Source organism: Tribolium castaneum, chromosome 10, assembly GCF_031307605.1.
Source record: "Tribolium castaneum strain GA2 chromosome 10, icTriCast1.1, whole genome shotgun sequence".
Lineage (NCBI taxonomy): Eukaryota > Metazoa > Arthropoda > Insecta > Coleoptera > Tenebrionidae > Tribolium > Tribolium castaneum.
In genome coordinates this window covers 8,037,506-8,056,898 of record NC_087403.1, presented here as the reverse complement: position 1 = coordinate 8,056,898, position 19,393 = coordinate 8,037,506, and the positions used below count along the sequence as shown (strand labels likewise).

At 31.4% G+C, this 19,393-nt stretch overlaps 1 protein-coding gene across 5 annotated transcripts in view; it reads right to left on the bottom strand.

Annotated features, from left to right (window-relative positions):
- The window catches only part of LOC661706 (KICSTOR complex protein SZT2), a 38,778-nt gene that overhangs the window by 7,251 nt on the left and 12,134 nt on the right, over positions 1-19,393 (bottom strand). For all 5 annotated transcript variants that reach the window (XM_008202532.3, XM_008202531.3, XM_008202530.3 and 2 more), the window contains 12 exons: positions 17,344-18,228; positions 17,098-17,294; positions 13,129-14,068; positions 12,651-13,083; positions 12,394-12,604; positions 9,258-9,324; positions 8,771-9,212; positions 8,332-8,712; positions 3,604-4,028; positions 3,286-3,555; positions 3,113-3,235; positions 24-255 (listed from right to left, as the gene is read on the bottom strand). In XM_008202532.3, coding sequence (XP_008200754.1) covers positions 24-255; positions 3,113-3,235; positions 3,286-3,555; positions 3,604-4,028; positions 8,332-8,712; positions 8,771-9,212; positions 9,258-9,324; positions 12,394-12,604; positions 12,651-13,083; positions 13,129-14,068; positions 17,098-17,294; positions 17,344-18,228 — 4,606 coding nt within the window. The remainder of the gene's footprint in view (positions 1-23; positions 256-3,112; positions 3,236-3,285; positions 3,556-3,603; positions 4,029-8,331; positions 8,713-8,770; positions 9,213-9,257; positions 9,325-12,393; positions 12,605-12,650; positions 13,084-13,128; positions 14,069-17,097; positions 17,295-17,343; positions 18,229-19,393) is intronic.

Genomic DNA, 19,393 nt, shown 5'->3' with positions numbered 1-19,393 from the left:
GTGGAAATCAGTCGGTTTAGTACCGTCATCGCCGATTATTTTTGATGAAACCATGGTCTGGAATGATTTACTGTCGAAGATTTCCTCAAATTTTTCCTGGGTTATGTCAGACGGTTTGATTTCAGAATTGTAGACAACACCTAACGCTATGCAAGCTATACCTCTGTTGCCACACGAGGGGTTTTGGCTTTGGTTGTATATGAAAATACTATCGTCGTTATTACGGTTAACGGCTTGATCGGCCTCCGAGTAATCCTAAAAAATCGATTTATAGAAAAAAAAAGCAATTAAGCTGCCCCTCGAAGAACAAGAGCAAGTAATTCAATGTTAAGAATTTCACAAAAAAATTACATACAGTTATTTACTTGAATCATTAATAAATATCATTATATTTGATAGATCATTATTATTTACATTATATCATATTATTTAAAAAATGGAATGAATTGAAAAAATGTAGATATACAGGATGACCCATGGGTGTGTAATCGGTCTATAACTTTTTTGCTACTTGAAATATTACCATTATGCTTTTATTATCCGATAGATCGACTTAAGTCCACAAACTAAAAATATTTTTATTATGCACAGGGTGTTGTATACAGAGTGGTGAAGCAAAGTTAAATTTTTTAAATTTTTTGCATAATTGGAATCTACGCCAAAAAATACTGTAAGTTTATATAAACTATTATGGGTCTATCTCTTTTCGTTACGGAATTATTCAACTTTTCGTTATAAAAAAAACCGATTTTTTAAAAATTACTGTAAAGTCGCTTATGACTATTATCCAATAAATTTGCAACAGAAAAATTCAGAATATCTTGTAGTTTTAGTAAATAGACAACTTTTAGTTAAAGCACGCAGATAATATACAGGTGTGCCAAAACGCAAAAAGTTGAATTCATTTTTTTCAAATGGAACAGTCTGTATTTTATTAAATGTGTCGATAGCATTTTTGATAAGCTTTCTAACGGTATAGGGCTTGCATAAGAAATTTAAAATATTTTTTGAGATTTTTCAAAAAAATATATTTTATTACAAGACAATATGTAAGCCTAGAATCTGATAGTCAATAATTTTTTGATATGTATTAATGTGACTAATTACACATGTAATCTAATTATTACCTGATACATAAATGAATTTCACTCATCAAGAATTATTAATAAAATAAATAAAAAATATATTTTTTATTTTTTTGAACACTTTTAGAAATATTGTAAATTTGCTATAAAAACTGTGTATCAATACAAAGCTTATGAAAAATGCTATCGATACGTGTAAAGAAATACATGGTGTTCTATTTAAAAAAATGAGTTATTCAACATTTTGCGTTTTGGTACACCCTGTACATTATTTCCGTGTTTCAAGTAAAAGTCGAATATTTCCAAAAACGACAAGGTATTCTGAATTTTTCTGTTGCAAATTTGCCGAAAAATATTTATAGGCGACTTTGCAGTGATTTTTCAAAAGTTGGACTTTTTTATAACGAAAAGTTGAATAATTCCGAAACGAAAAGAGACAGACCCTTAATAGTTTATATAAAGTTACATTATTTTTTTGCGTAGAATCTAATCATGCAAAGATATATAGAGTGTTCCATTTAAAAAAATATAACTTTAATTCACCACCCTGTATACAACACCCAGTGTACAATATAAACATTTTGAGTTTGTGGACTTTAAATCGCTCTATCGGATAATGAAAACAAAATCGCCACATTTTAAATAATAAAAAAGTTATAGACCGATTATGCACCCCTGGGTCACCCTGTACAACTTCTAAAAATTAGATTTACAATTTGCAAATGGGTTACCGGATATAATTTTACTAAAAAAATCTTGTCTGTAACACTGTGACCGAAGAAGCTTCACTTCCCCTACCAATTTAAATTACTATTTTTTTTATTTCATTTTTAATTTCATCATAATGTAAAAATTTTATACTAAGCATGAAAATAGCTGTTCTCGAAACATGTGCAAGAAGACATAATTTATTCCCCCTCTCTTTTCAAAAAAGAACTTGCACTTCAAACTAATAATAAATTTCTTATATATGAAAAAAAAGCTGATATGGAAGGGTGGCTTACTTTTCTATACTGTTGCTGTTTGTCATATTTCTTATAATAGTACTACCAATGTTTTTTTATTTTGTAATATTTCATTTAAAAATAAATTTATTTTTATTAAACTAAGTAAAACTATAGAATATATAAAAATACAAACAAGAAGTCAGGTAATAAGATGTCTTTACTATGATATATACGAGTACTATATCATTTATAATATTATATCAGAAATTATACTATAATAAGAATGTAAGTTATTGTTGTTATTATTCCAATTATTTTGGTGTACGCGGCTAAAAAAAAAAAAGGCCCAAGTACAGAGCCTTGAGAAGCCCCGTACTCGATCATTTTGAAACCAGATTTTTTCTTAATATTATCAGTGAAAATAAGACAGTTGGACAAAAATTATTGTATTAATGACCTAACTTTTGCTAACTTTTGAATTAGAATACTGTGCGTTACACAAATTTTCAAATGCATTTAAAATGATTTCTGACAATTTATTCAATGCCATAATTGTGTTTTTATTGCTCCTGTAACCATACTGAGCTTCTGAACACAAATAATTTATCTCATAATAATGGTTAATTCGCTTTTTAGTATTTTTTCAAATAGATTAATTTTCAAAAGATTAATTAGCGTTCTAAAAATGTTTAATTAATAACATAAGGATCTCTACTCTGACTAGTTCCCAATGTCGCTATAGTTTTTCTCACTTCTATAAACATAATTAATTTTAAATTTTCACGGATATTTCTGAGCTTTACAGTAAACAAGTTTATTTTATTGTTTGTATATATTTTGTATTTATTTTTTAACATCGTTCTGGAAACATTTATAAATCTTTGAAACAAACACATTTGTCAGCACTTGAAATTTTTCTTCACAATCTAATTCATTACTGTTTAAAAAATTGCAACTTATGTTTTCAAATTCAAAGTCGTTACTGGTCTGTAAATAATGAGTAATGACATACTTTGATGACTCTAAATCTTGTAGTAAGAATGTAAAAGTTATTCAAAACTTGTGTATTTTGTTACTTACTTTAAAGTGATAGTGTGACCTGTTGTCAGTATATTTGGGCATGTTTAAAAACTGCAACAGATTCTGCTTCAAATAGTGTATGAACGAGTCCATCCACTGCAACACAAAGTCTTGCATACTTAGCTAAAATTGATCAATTAAATTAAATTCGGTTAATAGACCCGGTTTGTTACTTTTATCACAACTTCGGGTAATCTGAACGGTTTCTGAATAAATTGCACGTCTTCTGGCGTGAGCGGACACATGGAATTTCGTGCCAGCATAACGGACAGAAATTCCAAAACCGCATCATCTAACCGATTTTGTAAAACCTGAACCAGCTCACACTGTACGTCATTCCCGGCCTCTGTAATTCCGTGTACTTTCAAAATAAGCGTATCTTCATTCGGCCCGTCCTTGCTCTCCTTCTCGCCAAAAGAGCGAACTCTGGGCCTTATATCATCCTGAAATTTTTTTTAACAAATTGGAGTAACACAAAACGGGTAAAATACCGATAAAACCGAGGTCAGACTTTGCTCGTACTGTAGCTGGCTTTTGGTTTGTCCTAAAGGCAGCGATGCGATCGAGGGACTCCTTGAAACAATCGCGTTTTCGTATTCTAGTGGCCTGAGAGGTGCGTTTTTCGCGCTGGAATTTTGCACATTCTCGTGGAGACGCAAGTAGAAAACGTTGTTTCGATCGTCACGATAGACGAACATGTTGGTGCGGTTCGATACTGAAAATTTTTCAAGGATGTTCTTCAAGGCTAGGATACCACGCGAAAGGCCCGATTTTCCAGGACCGGTCTTCAGGCGTGGGTGGAGGACGAAATGCGTCTTCCACACCACCGGACACTTGAAATAGCCCGGCTTGAAGTTCAGAGAGGCCTCAGAGAGCGTTACTGAGGACGTCATGATCTCGGACTCGTCGCTAGTCTCTGAAAAGGATCATTTAACATTTTTTCCGCCATAGAATTATAAAATAAACTATAAAACTATAAAAAAACTCGAAAACTTATGTAGTGTAATGTAGGCAATAAACTTCAAAAGCTAGTAACTCGCTTACAACAATGAGGCTAGAACTTTTTTCTAAAAAGTTTTATCAACTTTAATTTTGGTAAAAAATGTTTGAGACAAAGACGATAATGCAGCATCTAAAGACAACTCTGAAGACTTCAGCGACTTCCATGTCTCCTCCTTTCTCCTCTAATAAAGTGTTGAACCCAATTAATTTAGTTTAATTTCAGTTTTTCAAACATTTGATTTTAAAGCAATTTTTTTTAAAGATTATTTATATCCAACCCTATAACTCGCTTATGGTTAGTCGTACAAGAAAAATGCAAATAACTATTTTGTAGAAAATTTTATCAGCTTTAATTTTGGTAAAAAGATAAAAAAAAGTTTTCGAGATATAAGCAAAAAACCAAAAAAAAACTGTAACCTTAATTTAATCTTCAAATATAATTTTATCAATAACCTTTATTTTTATTTACCAACCTCTCTCAATCGGTTTAATTTTATTAATTTAAACATTATTAATTAGATTAATTAATTAAACATAATTAATTAAATAATTTTGATTTTTATATATTCTACCCAAATTATTGTTGAGATTTTTAGGCAATTTCTTGCTTTAAAACTAAAAAATAACTACCGACAATATCTGTTCAAAGATGAACCTTTGCTTATAATTAAAAAAACACTCATAAAATACATAAAAAGCTATTGTAGCTTAAAAAAATCATGCGCTTGCTTATAAGCAAAATTAATACTATCAGTGTTATTACTATTATTGTTATTGTTATTAATATGATTATTACCCCAGTCAAATTAGACAAATCGGTCGAAAAATTTTATAGAGTTGGAGTTTTTTTTTTAAACATTCCTTTACACTTGGGAAGACGTATATCAAAAGTTTCCGAGGTTGGAGGGCGAACTCGAGGAGGGGGAAGAGATTAAATCAGTTTTTTATGGTTTTTTGCTTGTATCTCGAAAACTGTTACTCCTATCAATTTTTGTCTTTTCACCAAAATTAAAGCTCATAAAATTTTCTACAAAATAGTTATTCGCATTTTTTAAAAAACTGACAATACACTAAATTTATTGGGTCCAACACTTTATTAGAGGAGAAAGGAGGAGACATAGAAGTCACTGAAGTCTTCAGAGTCGTCTTTAGATGCTGCAAGTCCTACGCCAAACGGTTTGTTCCAGAATACAAGAACATTAACACACTGCGGTAAATATCCGGAAATGTACGAATTTTAGATTAAGATTTACATTTTAACACTCACAAGGTGTCTGTGCCAAAATTTTTCTTTTTTCTGTATTAAATATTTATTTTGGGCCGGCCAAAAACTTGGGACACCCCGTATGTTTATTTCTTTTAATTCATTTCCACCTATTACATATGTTTAGTTTTTGTGAAGATGCGTTACTGAATATTATCAAATCAGCAATCAAATATTCTAAAACATTGTTTATCTGGAATCGGAGCACAAAAATACTTAAACCCAAGGAATATAAAGGCTGTATAATTCCAAAAACCATAAATGCAACTTATTACACATAAACAAATAATTGAAAAAAATTGATGCTTATAAGTATTAAAAAGTTGTTTTGTTTTAATTGTGACCTTTTAGAACTTTGTCTGAATTTATTTGCTCAAGAAATAAGTTTCAGGGATTAAACCTTAAAAATGTATCTCCCTATATAGGTAGTTGTGAAAGAAGTTCGACATTTCGTTTTTCATCCTTTGAAATGATTGAGGATTTTTTAGAAATAAAACAATTATTTTTAAATTCGGTGCTACGTGTCAACACTTTGAGATTAGGTCAAAAAAATAAATAAATATATTGTTAGTTTTAATTAATTATCAATTTGTCGTACAATAAACAAACACAGCACAAGGCAAATTCTTATCTCATTTTTTTTTTCTCAATTTTTACGTAATTGGGTGATTTTTCAGCTCGGTTTATTTAAGTACCGACCATTATTCCCAACAAAATTTATTCGCTCAAAAACTAACAAGATCAAGTGAAACAAGCAAAGTAACATAAGTTTAATTTTATTCTTGTGTTTTGACAAGATGTTACAAAAACGAATTTCAAGTTGAAAAACGAACAAAATTGGCTTCTTATCTCAAATGCGTGTTTATAAAAGAAAAACCAAATCACTTGTTTCTTCCATTTAGACAAAAAATTAATACAAATTACACCAAAATACTTTTATTGCATGAAATATTGACAGTCTAGTTCCTCGAAACCGTCTTGAAATCAGCCTAAATGATCGACCAATACAATCGCTTTAAATTTTTTTGTCTTAGCATTATCTTTGCGTTTTTATTGGTTGAGCGCATTGAAAGGGCATGACTCAGATTGGCTTTCAGGCTGGCTCCACCCAATTAAATTCAAGTAATTTAAGTAAAACAAAAATATTTGGTAATTTTATTTTTGAGTCGTAGTCTTAAAAGCCTCCATCAGACGATAGTTTTATTTCACTGATTATGATCGTTTCTATTATAATAAGAATACCTAGTAATCAAAACAAAAAAGAAAGAAATTTAATGAAATTCATTCTGAAAATAATTAACTTTCTGTCTTATCAATCATCATCAACGTGCTAAAAAGTTAGGAAAAAATATTATTTTTGGTCTAATGTTTCTTATCGGTTTAACAAAAAGGTTAAATAAATATTTTTTTAAGTTTTTTTGCAAATTTTATTAAGTAATAATAATAATGTATAGTTTAATCAATTGAGGCAAAATATTATGAGACTAAACCTTGCCGTATAAACACAGCAAAACATTTGATTTTATTCAGGATTCCATTCGGAATTAATGAACAAAATTAAATTCTTCTACCACTGTTTAACCTTGTTCTTGACAATTTTTACGAAATAATGTTTTTGCATCAAAAAAAATCAAGAATTGATTGAAAAATGATTTTTTCCTGAATTTCAGTTTGTTTTTTCGGTTCGTTTTTTTGGTAATAAATTAAAAAATGTGTTCAAAAACTTTAAAAAAGTAAGAATAACTCTTTTCTACCGAATTTTTTTAATTTTTCAGCCTATTCTTGACCAGAAACAAACGACTGCTTAGAGTGAAAGTAAGGTCAGTATCACTTTATTTTTGTGATTTTGAGGTTCTGAGGCCACCAATTTTGACTTATTTTGTCGATTTTAGACTTAAAAATGTACTGTACCTCAAAAAAACGTAAGTGACGAAGTCATAACAAAAATCAACAAATTAGACAAACCTTTTGCAAATTAGTTATATCACAGATCATGATTTTTGCTGATGTTCTTTCTTACACAATTATTGTTGTGCCGTTTAATTTTATTCAGTCTGTTACTTGCGTTTATAAAATAAACTCGGGATTATGCGGTTTAAAAGCTTAACATTCATTGGCTAGTGTTTGTTGATTGCGGTTATTTTATTAGTGTGTGCAAGTGGAAGGGATCTCCAGGGAAAAAAGAAGAAAAATCCGGATGAAAAGGTTAGTTTGCAATATATTTTTTTTAATCTGTAGTATTTTCAACTAAGATGTTGAATATGTGATGTTTTTGTTTGTCTATTCTATTTTCTATGCCTTCCTACAAACTGTATCAAAAGAAGATGCCATAAAGCTATGTGCATTTTTTTTTCATCTCCAATGGTATGTTGAATATGTCGTATTATTATTTTAATGTAATTTCTTCTCACCGTGACATTCGTATTTCTAGTTTCTCCAATATAAATACACTCTTCATATATAAATAACTCAAATTAAATTGATTTGTTTTTTTTTTCGAATTTTTTGAGTACTTACTTTCTTATATACTTTATTAGGTTAGATCTGCTAATACATGTTGATAGTGTTATTATCATTTATTATTATTATTATTAAATAAGAAAAATAAACAAATTCTAACGGAAGTACTCGTAGGTGCCATAAAAATAAGTACAGTTTATTTTATTGTTCATCTCCAAGTAACAATATATTATTATTATACCATATTTTTTCAAATGTATTTTTAATGTCTTGTTACAAGTTGTAACCAAAGTAGATGCAATTAAAATAAATGCTTTCAATGTATTCATGTTTCTGGATTTGTTTTTGGTTATTTAAAGACTCCAAAATGAGGAACATTCTATGGATATTTCACAATTCTCCTGCGGTAAAAGAAAAGTAGAACGTTTTGAAGCAAAAACTTAATATTTTGGTAATTTGTTTTTGACTTAAGTACGAGTAAAATTTTGTATACCATCCATGCTCCTTAGCCGGTGATAGGACGAATTGCGCGAAATCGGCGACGAACAAATGCTTGCAGGCCAGTCCTTGGGGTTGTCGTCAGGTTCGAGCAACGAATCGCAAATCCGGGTCTCGTACAAAGACTGTAAAAGCAACGATTGGTTGACTTTTTTGCACAACTCGCGAATCTCATCGCTGAGCATTCGCTGGACTTCCAAATAATTCAGAACTTGAGTCGCGGCTAACTCGAGAAATCTGCAATGGAAGTAAATCGTGACTGTCTCTTGTTCGACTTTTGTGACAAGCCAAAAATTGGGCAAGTTGGTTCGCTTCATGTTCAAATGGTGGAGCCACTCGTAATCGTCATCGTCGTTGCTCACGTCTTCGTCATACCCTAGATTAATTAATTAATTAATTCAATTAATTCAGTTGTGAATAGTTACGGGTTTTACCTGTGCCATCGGTCCCTAAGACACTGCCACTAACACTGGACATGTCACTGGGTTGGGACGCAATCTCGTCGAAGTCTTTCGAGTAAATTACATCACCTACGTCAATTATGGTCTCAGTGTACCTCATCTGAGGGCGGGTTAAGTCAAACCCATCGCCATTCTGTTTCACGGGTTCAAAATTCGTATCTTTGGCCAGATAATAAAGCTCGCCTTCCTGCACTAATTTATAATTCGGGATTTTCATCCTGGCAAACTCTTCCACAAACTTGCTATGGCTTTGGTTTGAACCAAAGACGAAATTTAGACTTATGACATCCATAATGCACGAAGACCGCGATTTACTATCAGCTACATGTCTCATGACATATTCCAAAGTCCCGAGGGACACTGAATCGACATCGAGAAGTGCAGTCGCAATTTCGTCCTTTAAAAGCCACTTAATCTGTAACATTATAATCAAATAACGAAAAGAGGGACTAAACCGTACTTCATCTCGGAGGACCACAATCGAGTTTCTTTGGTTTTCCGGAAGGCTCATCAACGGTTCAGGAATTCTGGAAAATTTTGGTTTAAAACAAATAACGTCTCGACTACGAAATGCGTCCAGAGGTTCTTTGATTACTTAATTTTTATTATGTAAAAATTATTAATAATTATATATTATTATTATTATTATTAAAGACTGTTCATCTGTTTTGCTTGAACGACTTCTTCTTATATTTATAAAAGTAGTCTTAATTCTGAAATTAGAAATTACGGACCTATTTCAGTCTTTAGCCGTTTTACCCAACAATTTCCAAACAAATTTCAGAACATCAGCATGAGTTTATAACTAATTTCATCAATGTAACTCATTTTATATCAGCAGAATTGAATCAAAATAAACAAGTCGATGTATGTATACGGACTTTGCTAAAGAATTTAATAAAATAATTCATAAGATATTGCTAGATGAATTATAAACTCTTGGTTTCTCAGATTCTATGATCAAATTTTTTAAGTCTTACTTAAATAATAGGCACCAGTTATCTGTTTTCACCTTTTGTGCAGTACACAGGTGTGCCCCAAGGATCCATTTTGGGTTCCTTACTTTTTTTAGTATACATCAATGATATCACCAGTGTAATCAAAAATTCATTCAATATACTGTCTGCTGTGGTGATATATCTTACACAAAAAAGGGAAAAATTAATTTTATGAAAACTACATTAATAATGAAATTGATGAAAAAACATTATAATAGATTTGGGAATATTATTTAATACAAAACTTGCATTCAATTACCACATAAATGCTAATTAATTTATTCGAATTACAAAACTTAGGCTTTTTATTAAGAAATATTAAATCTTTTAATAACATCAATGCCATTAAATGTTTATACTTTTCACTTGTACGTGTTAAACTCGAATACTGCTCGTTAATTTGATCAGTTGATCACCGATTTACATTGTTGGTTTGATGGCGCTAGAAAAAGTACAAAAGCTTTTTTAAAAATTACTTCTTATGAAATAAAATAAAGTCATTATCCACCACGCAAGTTCGACTATAATTAGCATAATTATAACATTTCGACCATAATTAGCGTAAATTCCTTACATCTGAGAAGATCTATTGCGTCTGTAATATTTATGTATGTTTAATAATTAATGCATTGATTGAGAACTTATCGTTCTAACACTACTTTTATTTCACTCACTTCTGTGATGTCGAAAAACTACAATTGTTTTGGGGATGAAGACAAATGACTTAAGTTAGTTAATAGTGCTAAAATACAATTTGGCAATCGTATTTAGTTTTAGTATAAATTTATTCTTTATACTTCTGTAAATCGATATGTTTTTATGATTTTCTAAAAATAACTTTCTTTTTTCTAAATATTATTTTTATTTCTTATTTGAGTTTTTATTATTGTTTTCTAAAATGTTTTAGTTTAGGCTTTACAACTGTATTATTTGGTTTATTTTCTTTTATATCTGTATAGTTAATTACATATAACAATTATGTAAATACTGTCCAGTAATTGAAGAAATCTGTTGGGCAATAAACGGTATTATTATTAATTTATTGCAATTATAACTCCCAAAAAATTATTATTCGCATGCCTATTAATATTTCTTTGACGTTTATGTTTACTTTAAAAACACTTAAAGTAATCCAAAGTTATGACAGACTGCATTTTACATTGTTTTAAAACCAATGGTACATAGCTTGCTCACTTGACCTGGCTTGGCGTGTACTGACCTAACAAGGCTCTATCTTGCGGACGCTAAAACTTTAATTAATTGTTGTATCAAACGCAATTTTGAAAATAAAAAATAAGCAATATTTGCACTAACTTTTTTGGCAAGTTTGCAGTTTGTGGTATTCAGTAATAAAAAAATCTGTAAGGAAGTCAGATTGGACGAAACAAGTCAAAACTTATTTTCCATAAATTGAGCAATTTTTTTTATTAAAGGTAGTAGTTCTCCTAAAAAATCAGATAAAGCGAAGGAACAATCGAAAAATACAAACTTGGAACTTATTTAATGATTTCTATATCGACAAAGAGTCTGAAACAAGATAATTTTTTCCAAGAAATCTGGCAATAATTCAATAGAAAAAAACAATTCTTAAAAACGGCAATCCACAGTGGAACAAAATATGGCAAAAAATTAAAATTAAAAACATTAATTAAACGAAAATGTTGAGTTTTTTAATAAAAATTAACCAATTAACCAAACCAATTAAGAAAAATTTAACAACCCGAAAGAACCAATCATATTTGTTCAATTTGGTCACGTGATCAGTTAATCATCCATTTAATAGCGAATTAAACTAATGGCGCTTCTATAAACCGGACCTAAGTTTTCTATTAGTTTTGTAATTGTCATTAAAATTGAACCAAATTATTTAATTAATTTAACCAGAAAAAAAGCAAAATTATTTGAATTTTTTTAAATTCTGTTACAGAATAATTTTTTGATAATTGTAATACTTCTAAAGTAAATGAAAATGTTTAGTTTTTTAAATAGTAAACAATTTAACAAAAACCTTTTCTTAAAGAAAATTATGCATGATGAAATTGTCAAAGAATATAATAAAAAAAAAACTAATTTTTTTGCTAAACTGTTTTCCAAAATTAAATTAAGTGACATAATTTTTTTACGAAATAGATTTTCTTTATTTCAAACTTGATTTAATGTAAGACAATGATATTTTAAATGATTTGTAAAATAAATAACTAACTCATTTTTATTTCCTGTAATTTTTTAAAAGCAATTATTCAAAACTAATTGTTATTAAATAGTTCCAACTGTAGCAACAACTCAAACGTTTTTTTTTAGGTTTGACGTCGAAACAAATTAGATTTGAATTAGTTTATGTTAGATTTTTTAAATTACTATGTGGAAATTATAATTTTTAAACACTGATGAATGAAAATAAACAAAAAAAGCTTTTATCCACTTTCAACAGTTGTTTAATTTTTCGTTATTAAAAACGGCAATCCACAGTGGAACAAATATGGCAAAAAATAAAACTTAGGAAATTATTCTGCATCGAATAATGTGATAGCGAAACAATTCTTTTAAAAAGCGACACCTCTGGCAACATTTCGTAGTCAAACCAACCCGGCAACTCACTCCCCGACTACACTAGTCTCGGAAGTCGAGCTTGCAATGCTCGGCTGGAAACCATCAGACGAGAAAGACGTAGTGCGAAGCCCTTGGGCCGAATACTCAGTTATGACATTTTGGACTTCGGTTGGTAAAGTCAGACAGAAGATGTCTAACGTGACTTGGACTTTCTTCTTATCAATGACATTGGCCGCGTCAATATTTTCAGTCAACTCACCTTTAACAGAAACTTGCAGAATAGACCAAACTCAAATAATACTTACCGAGACACGTTGGTAAAACCCTCAGTGGGGTATTGGACACGTGTCCATTGTACCTCAACGTACACACGATATGTAAGAACAGGGGACATATATCACTGGTGATCACGTCCCCAATCCCGTTCTCGAGCCTCACGATGTTGAAACCGTCAGAATAGACACTGAAATCGCGCTCCGACGGCGGGTTTGAAATTTCCTCATCACTGATGTTGTTATTGTTGATGATTTTGTTATCGGGCTTGGTCGACGTGTAATAGCGGCAGAAGTAGTACTCGGGGTTCGTTGGTATGGGAATGAACGCCACATTGACCATTTTGAAAAACTTCTCTTTGATCAGACTATGGAGCGATTTGAGTTCGTTACAAGCCGTGGCTTGGCGCAGCTCCTGCACTTGGATGTTGTCATCGCTTGTTTGCTTAATGTGGCCACAAATTGTCTAAATTTTTGGATTAAAAAAACAACAAGACACGGGAACACTTACTAGAATATAATCCGTGATGTCAATCTCAGTTATACATTCCTCACACTGGTCCACGGCCGATTGTACGTCGGTACAGTGGACGTAAATATCGCGATGTAAGGCCATAAAAAGCGAGTTGGTGAAACATTTTGTGTGGACCAAAACAAGCGTCTTGCAATGATGCCGCAAACTACTCCGGTCTTTATCATCCGGAATGTCGTAATTGTCATCCGATTTATTCTCACATTCGTCCGTTTTCAACTTCAAATACTCGTCCTGGATAAAGTCGGTGCTTTTGAAACGGTGGTCTTCATACACGTCCCTCGGACCTTTGGTCTCTTCCGGGTTTTGCACGTACGCGTTGACCAGCAACGCAAGGGGACAATCGTAAACGTAGATAGGCAGAGTCAATGAGTTTGTAACGTTGATTGGAACATCGCTAAAATTACTACCGCGTGAGGACGTCCTGTCCACACTCTCCCTGCTCTCGCTCAAGCTTGGAATGTTCGTTGAATCACTGTGTACTAAAGCCTTAAGATCCGACAAGTTCGAGGGGATAAAAGTGAGGATAACGTGCGTTATGGAAATTCCCTTAATAAAGCAGCGCCACTGCGAGGCGGGGAACTCGTCCAGGTTGCCGACACCCCGGTACTCAGATATGGGGCAATGGTACGGGTAGAGGTTTTTATGGCGTGTTACTATTTGTCGCGTGAATTTGTCCGAATCCTCGCGAGTTAGGAAAATTTCCTGGTCGTGGAGCGAAGTCAAATGTTCCTGGATGTTGTCCAGGAGGAGCTTGTTCGACTTGTCGGACTCGTATCCTCGCAAACTCTTGTCCTTACGTTCGATAAACATCGAAAACAGTAACTCGGTTTGGTGGCAAAGGGGCAAAATGTTAATCGGGTCGAATTTAAACGGAATGTGTTCGATGCGCGGGCTTGTAATCGGGTACCAAGTCGACCTAAAACGCGCGGTCAAGCACGGAAATTGTATCACAGCCAGGGGATAAATAAATAATTGGTTTAATTGGTTTTTAGCCACGAAAAATACTCCAGTTTGCTAATGGCCTCACTATTTGTTGTTTACTAACTACGCAAACAATATCCATTATTATAAGTATAAATTGAATTTCTATATAATTTTAATCAAATTTTATTATTATTAAATTAACGCGGGTAAAAAATTATTGATCAACAACAAGTGGTAACGTCATTAAAACGTTCATAGTTTACATTTTTGCATGACTTAATGCTTCTGAATAGAGATCCTCTAATAAAAATGATGCACCTATCACGTAACTTTTTGATGGTAATGCATTTTTTATATCAATCTTTTATTTTTTAAATTTTAATGAAAAATGTAATGATGCGAATTTATTTACAACACAAGTTATAATTCATTACAAAACACTAAGAATCATTAAAACAATCAACTTACGTGTACTTAATACTATTTTGAATTATGTTTATGTTTCTTTTCATATTTTCCATTGAAGTTTCGGTGCGAATCTATCAACAAAAATCTGGCAGATTGCTTTTGATTTATTCCGTTGTACCGTCTCTCTTCATAAATGCTAATTAATTTATTCGGATTAATATAAATATATCTTGCTAAAACTTTTCTTTGTCTTTATTAGATGTGTTAAGTTTTTTGGGAAAGAAAAATCAAAGTGAGAGTTCAAAAAATATCCCATATTTTAGAGCTTTATAAGAAGAAAGAAGTTCTCGTATAATTTTCTGGTAGTTTTAAGCATTTTTAACATTAATTAAATGAAAATGTTGAGTTTTTTAATAAAAATTAACCAATTAGCCAAACCAATTAAGAAACAAATTAAGAAAAATTTAACAACGCGAAAGAACCAATCATATTTGTTCAATTTGGTCACGTGATCAGTTAATCATCCATTTAATAGCGAATTAAACTAGTGGCGCTTCTATAAACCGGACTTAAGTTTTCTATTAGTTTTGCAATTGTCATTATAATTGAATCAAATTATTTAATTAATTTAATCAGAAAAAAAACAATGATTTCTTAAAGAAAATTATGCAGGATTAAATTGTAGTATTTTTTTGCTAAACTGTTTTTCAAAATTAAATTAAGTAACATAATTTTTTTACGAAATAGATTTTCTTTATTTCAAACTTGATTTTATGTAAAACAATGATATTTTAAATGATTTGTAAAATAAATAACTAACCTATTTTTATTTCCTGTAATTTTTAAAAAGCAATTATTCAGAACTTATTGTTATTAAATAGTTCCGACTTATTTACGCTTATGTAGCAACAACCCAAACGTTTTTTTTTAGGTTTGACGTCGAAACAAATTAGATTTTAATCAGTTTATGGTAGATTTGAAAAATTACTATGTAGAAATTATAATTTTCAAACACTGATGAATGAAAATAAACATAAAAAAGCTTTTACCCACTTCCAACAGTTGTTTAATTTTTCGTTAAAAAAATACATTTTATTTAACTTGGCGTCAAAAAAAAATAAATGGCAACTTAATTGGAATTAGATTAATTCTGAATTGAATTTTAATTCCTCTTTCTGTAAACTGGCTCCTAAAGAACCACATCTAGTTTGCAATCAGATAATTTACGACAAAGCGTCATTTTTACTTTGTTCGACTGTACGTCACAGCAAAAAACTGAAAACAGATCTACACATTAACACGTTTAAATTGTTTGTACCCTGAGATCAAGGATTACACGCAAAAGATCATTCGGTGGAAAAAGGTCCCTGCTTTACTGAAATTCTAGATTATTTTTAATTTACTGCAAGATTATAAAGTAAACCAAAAATAAAAAGAAAAAGTAAAATTAAGCGCTTCTTTTTTTAAAGGAAAAATTTACTTCTAGGATTTATGAAGTACCGATAAACTGAAAGTTCTGATCTTAGATTATAGGAATAAACGACTAAAAATTTCAAACCCTTAAATTTAATATTCTTGATGATTAACTTAACATGTTATGAGACAATAGAGTTTTATTATATTGTATATAAATGTGCATAATGTATGTTTTTCTCTGTTTTTATTAAACTAAAACAAAAAAAATCACCAAATTTAGTTGAAAATGCCAAAAAAAATTATTGAGCAATTTTTTTAAAAAGCAACCTAATAAATCACAGAATTATGTCAAAGATGACATTATTTTTGTAAAGTTCTGAAGATTTAAACACGTTTTTAAACCAAAAATCAAGTTTTTCTTCCTGTTTTTATTAAACTCGAACAAAGAAATCACCAAATTTGGTCGAAAATGTGCAAAAATTTACCCTTTCTAAGTGTTTATTCAGCAAAAACTCAATTATTGCGCAAAATTTCTTAAAAAGTAAGCCAATAAATCACAGAATTATGTCAAAGCTCACATTATTTTTGCAAGTTTTGAAAATTTGAACATGTTTTAGACCTAAAATCAAGTTTTTTATTTTAATTATTATAATATAATATTTTTTTATTATATGTTATATATATATAATATTATAATATACAACATTTATTATTATAAAGAACATTATTTATGTTCTATATGACAACACTAACTTGAATGTTAAGTTATTTTTTGTTGCCATCGATAAAAAACAAAGACGGTACGGTGCAAATAAAAGAAACTTCACTTTACTTTACTTTACTTTGGACAAAAATTAAGTTGCTGAACAAAAACATTATTATTTGTTATGGTATTTTAAAACAAACAATACTTAAATGCTGTTTTGTAAAAAAACTATGTAAAATAAATAAATAAATACATAAATGGTAACTAAATTCAATTGGACACCAATAATTAATTACCAATTAGACTGTGAGAGATAAGTAGTTTTTTGCCCGCGTGAGAATTTTATAAATCCGCTTAAAAAATCAATTATTTTTATATAAACAACAATTAGTAAAGTCATTTGCAAAAAATCAAAAGACCACAGTCTGGAAGCGAATAAAAAACTGTTACGATCGATTTATTTAACCCCTAGCTGTCCGTTCAAGTCTTACTCGTCCGCAAAATTGGGCGACTCGATGAGATTACATTTACTATTCTTCCGCAGGATATTTTTAATCGTTGTACTATTTTGCCGACTGAAGGTAATATTCGTGTCAACACTAAACGATCGGTTTTTCTCTTGACACATCAGACTTAAATGTTCCATAGTCAGCAATGAATTGATACATTGCAAATCAATTTGACTTATCTACAACCGCTTTTTAACCCCAGTCTCTCCTTCCCCACCCTCGACTTACCACATCAGCTAACTCGTAATAATATTTATTATTCATATAACTAATTCTCGAATTATTGCTTGTTTGTACTCGTCCATGTTGCGGCTCGATCCAAACCTCAGTAACCATCTGAAGCTCGGATTCGTATTCAGTCTCAAAATCCTCTTCTTCGGACCCACTATACACCTCCTCCCCCCACCAGGCGCGATGTGGCGGGAAGAGCACATATTGCACCACGCAACTCGCGCTCGGTTCCATCCACAGCTCCAACACCATCGTGATAATCCCAGATGAGGAGTGCGCGAAACTGAACCCCTCTTTGATCCTCATTCGGGTCAAAGTGGTCAAAATCCGCGAAATAGCGTTGTCTAAAAGCCTCGGATTCGAACTATGGGACGCACTCCAAATCCACCTTTTGTGGTAGAGATACCGCGACAGTGTCGTGAAGAGAGACCCCGTGAGGGGGCCGGGCACCGCCATGGTGGTGTTGGGCGGCTGCGTCCCGTCAGGGAATATCACGGTGCTGAAATCATTGGGAAGACGCTCGTATCGGATCAAGATTTTTTCCAAAGGTTTTTGCAACAGAACGCAGCAAACGTTCTCTTTTGATTTTGCGGGGCTTGGCATGTAGGAGAGAGCCGCGAGTTCTTTCTTTAAGGCCTCGCACGTGTTGTGGCGGATGTGTCCGGGAGTGCTTGTCACGAATCCGATGTTGAGAACGGCGCAAGGAAGTTTTGAACTGATCCGGACTATGCAGAACCACGATGGAGGCTTGTTGGCTTCCGGGGGTTTCGTCTCGTCTTTGTACAAGTGTTTTAAATACGTGTGATTGTCGATTAAGACGAAGGAAGCCCACTCGGAGAGCTTGCCGTAGAGCGCTGTGGCCGCCTGACGACATTGGACCACCTGACGAATAATTAAAATTTCGGTCGGAAAGTTTCAATTCATAGTCCAGGCAAATGCGCCTTCAAATATATGAATTTTTGAATAAAAAGTACTGTAAAGTATTCAAAAATGTTGAATCAAAGATATTTATTCCAGCCCATAAGAAGAGATTTACGAAATAATTTTTTTTTTCAAGATTATTCAAAGTAGAAAAATAACACAAAATTTTCTGCTGTATTTAGGGTTGCTATAATTCGTGTCTAGTCAAGTGATACGGGATATACCGGGAATAGAGGTGAAGGTGTACAAAATGTTTTTTTTAACCATATTAAGCTCATAAATATTTTAATACCCAAAAAATATAATGCAGGAAAAAATTAATATTTCAAGCCCCTCTTCCTGCAAATTTAGGATAGAATTCCATATTTCAGTCCATTTAGAAGATTGATTTAAACTGATTCTGTCAAAATCATCTAATTTTTTGAGCAATTGTGACAATTTTTTTTAAATATTCTACAGTGGTTGTAAGAAAATTTGCAACTTCTTTCTCAAAAATTTCTCCTTTGTTTCCAGTTTTTGGAGAATCTTTTTGGAGACTATTTTTGATTTGTCTTATTAAAATGCCTATAAATTTTGATTATCTTCTTTCTGTAATATTTTTTCTACATCTGCTAACAAATTACTAATTACTTCGTGGTGTTCGATTTCTAAACCTTTTTAATAACCGGTAAATTTATATTAATGTTTAATTTGTTTTGATTCTGTGAGCATTTTTTGTATTAATAATTTCTTTTAAAAATACTATCCCTTGATAGCACTGAAATTCGGGACCAAAATTGGGCGCAACAGAATTAGCTCATGAATATTTTAATACTCAAAAAATACATATAAAACAAAATGTAATGCAAGAAAAAATTAATATTTCAAGCCCCTCTTCCTGCAAATTTAGGATAGAATTCCATATTTCAGTCCATTTAGGGGACTGATTTAAACTGATTCTGTCAAAATCATCTAATTTTTTGAGCAATTGTGACCATTTTGTTTAAATATTCTACAGTGGTTGTAAGAAAATTTGCAACTTCTTTCTCAAAAATTTCTCCTTTGTTTCCAGTTTTTGGAGAATCTTTTTGGAGACTATTTTTGATTTGTCTTATTAAAATGCCTATAAATGTTGATTATCTTCTAT